Below are 10,684 nucleotides of genomic sequence, written 5' to 3' on the forward strand. Positions count from 1 at the left end.
TGTACAATGGAGAGCAGAAGTGGCAGGGCTGTGAACGTGTGAAAGCAGCTAGCCCTAAAGTGGTGTGAAGTACTGTTCTTTCACCACCAGACACATGCACAAGTGAGCACTGTTCCCACTTTGGCCCAGCTCTCTTTCTGGAGCTATTTCTCCACTCTTCCCCAGCAGCGTACTAGTCACCTACTGACCTTGAGCGCTCATCTTCTGGTGTCATATCTCTTTGCCTTTTCATACTGTTCATGGGGTTCTCCAGGAAAGAATGCTGGAGTCGTTTGCCATACTTTCCTTCAGTGGACCACATTTTTTCAGAACTGTCCATCATGACAGTCCGTTTCATGGATGTCGATGTGGTTATGTCTGGTGGTGAAAGTAAAGTCCTCTGCTGTAAAGAACAGTATTGCAAAGGAACCTGGAATGTTAGGTCCATGAATCAAAGTAAATTTGATGTGGTCAAACAGGAGATGGCAAGAGTGAATATTGACATTTTAGTAATCAGTGGACTAAAATGGATGGAAATGGACGAATTTAATTCAGATGACCATCATATTTACTACTGTGGGCAAGAATCTCTTAGAGGAAATGGAGTATCTCTCATAGTCAACAAAAGAGTCTTAAATGAAGTACTTGGGTGCAATCTCAAAAAAGACAGAATGAGCTCAGTTTGTTTTCAAGGCAAACCATTCGACACCATAGTAATCCAAGTCTATGCTCCAACCACTGATGCCGAAGAAGCTGAATAGTTCTACGAAGACCTACAAGACCTCTGGAACTAACACACACACAAAAAGTCCTTTTCATCATCGGGGTTGGAATGCAAAAGTAGGAAGCCAACAGATACCTGGAGTAACAGGCAAGTTTGGCCTTGGAGAACAAAAATGAAGCAAGGTAAAGTCTAACAGAGTATTGTCAAGAGAACACACTGGTCATAGCAAACACCCTCTTCCAACAACACAAGAGACAACTCTGCATATGGACATCACCAGATAGTCAATACTGAAATCAGATAGATTATATTCTTTGTAGTCAAAGGTGGAGAAGCTCTATACAGTCAGCAAAAACAAGACCTGGAGCTGACTGTGGCTCAGATCATCAGACTCTTATGGCAAATTTCAGACTTAAATTGAAGAAAATAAGGAAAACTACTAGGTCATTCAGGTATGACCTAAACCAAATCCCTTATAATTATACAGTATGGAAATGAATAGATTCAAGGCATTAGATCTGGTAGACAGAGTGCCTGAAAACCTACAGAAGGCAAAGTGGTTGTCTGAGCAGGCCTTACAATAGCTGAGAAAAGAAGAGAAGCAAAAGGCAAAGGAGAAAGGGAAAGATATACCCAACTAAATACGGAGTTCCAGAGAACTGCAAGGAGAGATAAGAAAGCCTTCTTATGTGAATAATGAAAAGGAAGAGAGGAAAACAACAGAATGGGAAAGACTAGCGATTTCTTCATGAAAACTGGAGAAAGGGAAAGTTTCATGCAAAGATGGGCTCAATAGAGCACAGAAATGGCAAGGACTTAACAGAAGCAGAAGAGATTAAGAAGCGGTGGCAAGAATACACAGAACTATATAGAAAAGATCTTAGTGACTAGGATAACCACAATGATGTGATCACTCACATAGAGCCAGACATCCTGAAGTGTGAAGTTAAGTGGGCCTTAGGAAGCATCACTATGAACAAAGCTAGTGGAGGTGATGGAATTCGAGATGAGATATATCAAATCCTAAATGATGATGCTGTGAAAGTGCTGCACTCAATATGTCAGCACATTTGGAAAACTCAGCAGTGGCCACAGGACTGGAAAAGGTCAATTTTAATTCCAATCTCAAAGAAGGGCAATGCCAAAAAATGTTCAAACTACCATATAATTGTACTCATTTCACTTGCTAGCAAGGTAGTGGTCAAAATCTTTCAAGCTAGGCTTTAGCAGTACATGAACTGAGAACTTCCAGATGTAAAAGCTGGATTTAGAAAAGGCAGAGAAACCAAAGATCAAATTGCCAACATCCACTGGATCATAGAGAAAGCAAGAGAATTCCAGAAAAACATCTGCTTCATTGACTACACTGAATCCTTTGACTGTGTAGATCACAACAAACTGTGGGAAATTCTTCAAGAGATGGGAGAAACAGATCACTGTCTCTTGAGAAACCTGTATGTGGGTCAAGAAGCAATAGTTACAACTGGACATGGAACAACAGACTGGTTCAAAATTGGGAAAGGAGTACCTCAAGGCTGTATATCGTCACCCTGCTTATTTAATTTATATGCAGAGTACATCATGCAAAATGCCAGGCTGGATGAATCACAAGCTGGAATTAAGATTGCTGGAAGAAATATCAATAACCTGAGATATGACACCATCCTAATGGCAGAAAGTGAAGAGAAACTAAAGAGCCTCCTGATGAAGGTGAAAGAGGGGAGTGAAAAACCTGGCTTAAAACTCAACATTCAAAAACCTAAGATCATGGCATCTGGTCCCTTCACTTTATGGCAACCAGTTGGGGGAAAAGCGGAAACAGTGACAGATTTTATTTTCTTAGGCTCCAAAATCACTGCTGATGGTGACTGCAGGCATGAAATTAAAAGACGCTTGTTCTTTGGAAGGAAAGCTATGACAAATCTAGACAGCATACTAAAAAGCAGAGACATCACTTTGCCAACAAAGGTCTATATAGTCAAAGCTATGGTTTTTCCAGTAGTCATGTATGGATATGAGAGTTGGACTATAAAGAAAGCTGAGTGCCAAAGAATTGATGCTTTTGAACTGTGGTGTTGGAGAAGACTCTTGAGAGTCCCTTGGACTGCAAGGAGATCCAACCAGTCCATCCTAAAGGAAATCAGTCCTGAATATTCATTGGAAGGACTGATGCTGAAGCTGAGACTCCAGTACTTTGGCCACTGGATCTGAAGAACTGACTCGTTGGAAAAGACCCTGATGTTGGGAAAGATTGAAGGCAGGAGGAGAAGGGGACGACAGAGGATGAGATGGTTGAATGGCATCACCAACTCAATGGACATGAGTTTGAGTAAACTCTGGGAGTTGGTGATGGACAGGGAAGCCTGGCATACTGCAGTCCATGGGGTCGCAAAGAGTCAGACACAACTGAACGACTGAACTGAACTGAACTGATGGTTTTTCCAGTAGTCATGTATGGATGTGAGAGTTGGACTATAAAGAAGGCTGAGCACCAAAGAACTGATGCTTTTGAACTGTGGTGTTGGAGAAGACACTTGAGAGTTCCTTGGACAGCAAGGAAATCAAACTTGTCAATCCTAGAGGAAATCAACCCTGAATATTCATTGGAAGGACTGATGCTGAAGCTGAAACTCCAATACTTTGGCCACCTGATGTGAAAAGCCAGCTCATTGGAAAAGATACTGATGCTGGGAAAGACTAGGGAAGGAGGAGAAGGGGGTGACAGAGGATGAGATAGTTAGATGGCATCTTCAACTCAGTGGACCTGAGGGAGATAGTGAAGGACACACTCGGGGAGATAGTGAAGGACAGGGAAGCCTGGCGTGTTGTAGTCCATGAGGTCGCAAAGACCTGGACACGACTTCACAACTGAACTGTGCCTAGCATAACACCTGGCACAAAGAAAAAGCTATAATCAACAAACAAAAATATGGATGAACAGAGAATATATGAATATAATTCTGCAGGCGACAGCTGCCAAATGTGCAGGATTTGAAAACCTGGCCATCTAAAAATCCTTTGAAATTACAAACCGAGCTGTCTAGAAAAAGCAATGATATCTGTAATTGTTAGTGGCATATGCCAAGCTGATTTTACCTTGATCTTGATCTCATTTGGCCCTTGCCCTAGTCAGCATCATCATCCCCATCTGATAAATGAAAAGACAGTGGCTCGAGACGGTTTGAGGCAGGCTGTCCTTTCACCCCCAGAGGGCATGCAGCCTCCAGTCACATATCTCCAGGGACAGGAAGATCAGTGTCTCCAGAGACGGCCCACCCCATTTTTGCTGATGCCTGTTTTCCAGAGCAGACTCAGGATCAAGTCCTGTTTTCTGGGTGAGGCCTTTGGAGACCTGGAGAGACTGAGATCTTTTATCTATTGCCCTCTCAGCTCCACACTTAGGTACCAGGAATGTCAGCACTGGCCTTATCATCTCCTTCTCTGAACAAGTGAGGAGACTGGGGTCCTGTGGATGGGGGTTCCCCACAAATACACTGATCTGGCTTCTGCTGTGGCACTATGTCATTGTTTAATGATGAACTTGAAGGCAACTCTGAATCTCTGGTCATCTGCCTTCACTCAGAACTCACCACAGGACCTGACATGTAAGTTCACAGGCAAGGGTGGCTGAAAGAATGACTAAATATGAGCGGACTGAGGCTGGGCTGAGACTTGGGTTGAGTTGGGGAATAGCATCTGATGAGGTATTAAGGCTTGTGAGTGAGGTCTAGATAATGTCAGGAGTCAGGGTGGGGAAGGAGAGCTGAGGTGGGGTTGCAGGGAGGGTGAAGGAGGAGATCAGGGCTTCTGATAGAGTAAGGGCTTGGATCAGTACTGGGGAGTGGGTAAGGTCAGGGATGAGGCTGGTGATGATATCAGGAAGGGGACCCTGCTGGGCCCACAGATAAAGGAGGAGTTATCCTGTGAATGGTGCAGGATGGGAGTTTGCTGTTAGGGTGGGGGTTGTTATGTAATTTGGGTTGAGGGTGGTGGATGAGGACATTCGGAGTGGGGATGAAATGAAGCTTTGCCAGGGTGGAGTTGGGGTAAGGTTCAAGGATGGATCTGAATAACGGTTGAGTTAAAGTGGGGGAATGGAGCGGAGAAGCGGCTGCAGGGGGGATCTGGGCTGGTGAGAGCCTGAGGGGGTAAAGGCGGGGTGGGGGTCGGTGTTGACTTTGGAGTGCGCACTTGGATGAGGACTGAGGGTTTAGCACGCGGTTGGGCCGAAGATGGCGCAAGGTGGCTAGGACGGGCGCGGGGTACTAGGTGGGGTGAGGGCCAGGGCCGGTACCTGAGCCACCACATGTAGCTGTGCTCGTAGGGGAAGAAGCTGTGCGGGTCGTCGCAGCAGTACTTGTGGTCGCGGAAGCCGCAGCAGAAGACCGCGGCCGCCTCGCCCCCCGGCCGCGGGCAGCTGAAGCCACGCACCACCTCCTGCTCGGCGCTCACGTAGCTCGTGCAGGCGCCGCTCATCGCGACCCGCGCGCGGCCCGCCGCCACCCCGGGTCCCCAGATGGACTGATGGACTGACGGAGGAGACAGCAAGGAGCCCGAGAAAGAGACACACAGAGAGGCAGAGATAAGCAGACAGAGACTGATACAGAGACGGAGAGGCACACAGATGGGCGCAGACGGAGCGGTGAGACACCCAGAGCCCCCAAGACTCTAGAGAAGATCGAGGGAGGCAATCGGGCGCGCGCACAGGTCTTGCCAAGAGGAGGGACTGAGGAGCGAGAGAGAGGAAGGAAGGAGGAGGGCCGAGGAGCCGCGGGAGTGGAGTGGGGCGGGAAGGCGGGCGGGGGATCGCGCCCGAGCGCGGGGCGGGGGGCGACTCGCAGAGCCGGGAGGAGGGAGTCGCCGCTCTTCTGGGCCCGGGGCTCCCACCGGCCCCACTCCGTTCCCGGTGGACGCACTCGGGCGCTGGGTGCTCAGAGAGACAGCCCATGTCCAGGGTGGTGAAATAGAAGTCACCGGCTTGGATTCCACATCTGTGCTGAGCATCAGCCATTGTGCTAGGTACGCACTGTGAGGGTCACTGGGAATCCCGGGGCAGTTCCAGGCTAGTGTAGGACACGGACGAGGGACCTGTCATCGACCCCACAGTAGGGTCAGTACAGGTATGAGTAATACACGATCTCACTTAACCTTCACAACAACCCAGAGAACCAGGGATTTTCAAACTTGTTTTATAAATGAGAGCTAAGGGTCAGATGAGAGTCATTTTCCTGAGCTCTTAAGCCCATGGGATTTTAACCTGGGTCTTTCTTGTTCCCAAGCCCTTGATCTTTCTGGCGTTCCCACAGCGCCTCTTTTTCAGTGACTTTTACATGTTGTCATCCTTTGGCTTCCCTGCCTGCAACTTCCTTTCCCTGAGCAGCTAGCTCATGCACTGACATGTTCACACTCTCTCTTTCCCACACTGGCCTAGGATAAGGGGGCTAGTGGATGTTCAGATGGTAACTCCACCTACCCAGGAGCAAAGCCAATAGGCCTGACCATTCTCACATAACTTTTCCAGATCACAAGGTTAGTGTTCTTATTAGAGTCAGAAAAAGCTCCTTCCTACAGTCTGAAGGAGCTGTAGGAAGCCTTTGCAGATTGTCTGTCTGTCCGGTCAGGGTACACTGGGGAGACCCAGGCTCTAAGTTAAGGTGCACATTTTGGCCCAGTTACACTGAACCAGGACTAGGGACTGTTGGGCTTTAGTTGTCAATAATTCCTATTCAGTCATCACAGAGTGCTTAGGCTGAAAAGAACCTGTGAATCATGTAATCAGTGGATGAGTTACAGCTAGCATTAAGAAAAAAAATTAATGGAATAGAAAAAGTAGAGTGCAAATAGCAAAGCTAAGTATTCTTTCATAAAATGTTTCAGTTACATATGTCTGTATGTACTGTGGTCCAGATCACAATGTAAAAAGGATTTCTCATTTTGAGTCAGGTCAAAAAGGTTTGAAAGCCACTGAATCTGACACCTCCCATTGTTCTGATGAGCAGGGACTCGCACATGATTACAAAATCTTTAGCTCTCCTGATTTCTTGCAGCAGTGGGGAGAGTAGGAGATAGCTGGTGTGATGCCTTGGGAGTCCGCAGTTCCTCTGTCTCTTGCTTTCAGTGTGAATGGGATAAATAATGGGCATCAGGGCATCTCAAGCCGTAGCTCTACTCCTTCTCCGCTTTTTTTCTCTCTGTGCTTCAGGTTCCGTTTCTTCACCCAGGCCAGCTCCTCAGATGCTGAGGTGTGCCATGCCCTTGACCTGGGCACTGGGCCCCATGAGAGAGATCAGATCTGGGTCTGCCCAGAAACACAGTACAGAATGGGAGCCAGACAGATGATCTAGGACAGGGCAGGGAAAGGGGAAATGCAAGGACCATGGCCACAGAGGGATCACCATCTGAAAGAGAAGGGAGGAGTTTTGAAGGGGTAGTATCTTCAAGGGCCACTGTAAGGTCAGATATGAAAGCTGGAAGGAATTGTTTTATCCTCTAGAAAATTCCTCCTGTGAATCTCTGCAAACTGGGAACTGGATGACACACTCTAAGGGAGGTGCACTTTGGCCTCTTTATCAGGTAGAGATTAAAGAGGAAGGATTTGGAATCCTGTGGAAAGGAGCAAGGTCTCCTGAAGACATGAGATTCAGCTATGAGATACGAAGCACTCTGCTCTGGCTTTTGGCAAATTGGGAAGCTGCCAACAGTTTCCAAAGCCCTTTCCTGCCAAGAATTAGTTTCTCCAGCAACCCTGTGGAGTGAACCAGGTAGGGATGATTATGCCTCTGAGAGAGATAACAAGCCCAATGTTACAAAGCAGCCAATGGCCCAGGAGAGACTAGTACCATGAATGTCTAGCCAGCAGTCCACTTTGGCACTGATGAAGACTATGGTCCCCTATTCAGAAGAATATTTTTAACTACAAAAAGTAAATTAGAATTACAAAGTATACCAATTATATAGAACCATTATCAAAATAGTTATTTTGTGAATTAGTTCTTTTTTAACATATTAAATAATAAGATACAGAGATTTATTTATTAACTATTGTTAATTTTGAGGTGGTGAATGAGTATAAAAACAATATTTCAAGATATTGCTACTGTAATGCAATACAAAAATAACTATGATTTCTATTGGTGACAGGGCTTCCCTAGTGGCTGAGATGATAAAGAATCTGTCTGCAAAGCAGGAAATGCAAGAGATGTGGGTTCGATCCCTAGGTCAGGAAGATCTCCTGGAGCAGGGCATGGCAACCCACTCCAGTATTCTCTCCTGGAGAATTTCATGGACAGTGGAGCCTGGCAGGCTAGAGTTCATAGGGTTACAAAGAGTTGGACATGACTGAAGCGACTGAGCTCACATGCACCACTGGTAACAAAGTCACAGGTTCTGTTAATACTATGTGACATTGCTTATGTGCATGATAGAAGGAAATGCTGTTTGACTTAGAGGTAGTAAAAACAAGGATGTCACTTTTTTCAATCCAAGTTCATGGATCTCTCCCTGGCTGAGCTCTATCTGTGGACCCCTTGGGCTCTTTGGAATCTATGCTAGAATCTTTGACCTCTTCTGGTCTAGAACCTACTGTAATGCTTGTTCCTTTATCATGTGCATCATGTTCCTTCCTACAGACACTTACTGCAGACCTACTATATGCCAGGCAGTTTCCCACCTTGTATGTCATGTAGTCCTTGAAAACTTCCTTTTTTTTCTTCCCATTCTGCAGACAAAGTAACTGAGACTCAGAGAGGTTAAGTGGTTTATCCAAAGCTACACAGCTAATAAATAGAATTCTGTACCACCACACGTTCTTCCCAACCTGAGGTCTGGGGGCCAGAGTCTCCAACCAGAAGGGCAGGTAAGTGTAAGAGGGAAGAGTGAGCAGGGAGAACTCACATTTATGGAGACACACTGTGAACTAGGAATTGTGCTCAGTGCTTTCCACGGTCTCCTTCAATGCTTACAATTCTGTGCTGTTGCTCTCTTCATAAAAATAACTAGATACATATGTATTCATTATGAAACAACAAATTAGAAAACAAGGATAAACCAGATTAAAAATAACAGTCACCCAAAACCTCACCATGTAGAAATATCCACTGATACTTTGGTATGGAGTCTTCCAGATACACACACGTCTACACACACAACTTTTTACCCACTCTACCCATAGGAAAACTGGACCCAGAGAGGTGAAGTAACTTGCCCAAGGGTATACAAGTATCAAGTTTCAATCACCTGCGGTGTGACCGCAGGTCACTTTCCCTCTCTGCTTTAGGGCAGTAGTTGGTGGCACCAGGCCAACCGCGCAGTAACTGGAAGCCTCTTGTGCGTGGTTCTCCTTGCTCCGGAGCCGAATCCTCAGGGGTCTGGAAACACATGCCCCTTGCTGTTAAGGGTCGCGCAGCTCAGTGACTGAAGTCCACAAGGAGGCTGAGAATCCGGGCACAACCCGCGGTGAGGGTTCGAGTCTGCTCTCTGGGTGGTCTGCTACGAGTCCCCGAAATCTGGACACCGCGGAGCAGCCCCATCCTCTAGCCCTGCTGCCTCCAGCTGTGCCGGCCCGACACCCCTCCCCCAGGGCTCCCCCATCCCCTACCCAGGTCCCCTTCAGCTTGCAGGTCACTGCATTGGAGAGGCAAAGAAAGGATGCCGAGAGGGCGAGGGTGGGATGATTTGGGAGAATGGCATTGAAACATGTATATTAACATATGTGAAACGAATCGCCAGTCCAGGTTCGACGCAGGATACAGGATCCTTGGGGCTGGTGCACTGGGATGACCCATAGGGATGGTATAGGGAGGGAGGTGGGAGGGGGGTTCAGGATGGGGAACACGTGTACACCCGTGGCGGATTCATGTCGATGTATGGCAAAACCAGTACAATATTGTAATTAGCCTCCAATTAAAATGAATAAATTATATTTTTAAAAAAAGGATGCCAACATGCATTAATTCCCTTTGAGTGCGGGTCTAGGCACGACCACTCTTCTGATGCCCATGATGGATTCTTACCCTTTTTTTCCAGCATGAGGCTCCTGCCTCTCATCCTGAAAGAAGTGGCTTTGCCAGGTTGGAACATGAAGTCCAAGGACAAATTGGACCAAAGCTCAGATCTCCTGATACCAGTTAGACACTCTCCCAGCTGGAGGTGGTCTTTGGGTTTAGGTTTTTGTTAGTTTGTTGTTTGTTTTCCTGTGAAATCTTTAAAGCACACAAACAACATAAAGAATAATACAAGAACTGCCCATGCACTCTCTACTTGTAAGAAATTGCTTCCACTCACAATTACTCTCCTGAATTTGGTGTTTATCATTTCTATGTTCTTATTCATGCATTTATCATGTATGTGTGGATCTTTGAATAATGTATAGAATTGCTTTACATGTGATTATATCTCAAATAAATAACATCACATTAATGCATTCTTCTGTAATCTGCTTTTTTTTTTTTAATTCAATCTTATGTTTTTGAGCTTTGTCCATACTTATGTGTATGCTCAATCTGGTTCATTCATTTTTACTGCTGTATAGTTCCCCAGTTACTGAATATATGATGGCTTATTATCCATTTTCTTTAACATTTATATTCCTTCCAATTTCTTTTATTACTATACAATGCTGTTTCTCTTGAGATTTGTTTTTAATCAATTTTACTGAGGTATATTTTACAAACAATAGAATATACACATTTCAAGTGTGCAGCTTGGTGAATTTATACTCATGGAGCTACCACTGCAGTCAAGATACAGAATATTTCCGTCACCTGTCACTGTCCCTTGGGGTGCAATCAACTCTCCTCCCCACCCCTAGCCTTGCCTGAGACAACCTGCTTGCCCTCCCTGTAGATTAGTTCTATCTGTTTTTGAATTTTTGTCCTAATAGAATCAGATGGTATGCCCTCTTTTGTGTCTGATCTCTTTTGCTCACCACAACGCTTTTGCGATAAACAGAAATTGTTGCATGTAACAGTAGTTCCTTCCTTT

The 10,684-nt window shown here is 45.8% G+C and overlaps 1 protein-coding gene across 1 annotated transcript in view; it reads right to left on the bottom strand.

Annotated features, from left to right (window-relative positions):
* The window catches only part of SHISAL2A (shisa like 2A), a 28,594-nt gene extending 23,415 nt beyond the window's left edge, over window positions 1–5,179 (bottom strand). The window contains 1 exon segment of the mRNA XM_052638252.1: window positions 4,998–5,179. Coding sequence (XP_052494212.1) covers window positions 4,998–5,179 — 182 coding nt within the window.
* Between the last annotated feature and the right edge of the window lie 5,505 nt (window positions 5,180–10,684).

Source organism: Budorcas taxicolor, chromosome 3 (genome assembly GCF_023091745.1).
Source record: "Budorcas taxicolor isolate Tak-1 chromosome 3, Takin1.1, whole genome shotgun sequence".
Lineage (NCBI taxonomy): Eukaryota > Metazoa > Chordata > Mammalia > Artiodactyla > Bovidae > Budorcas > Budorcas taxicolor.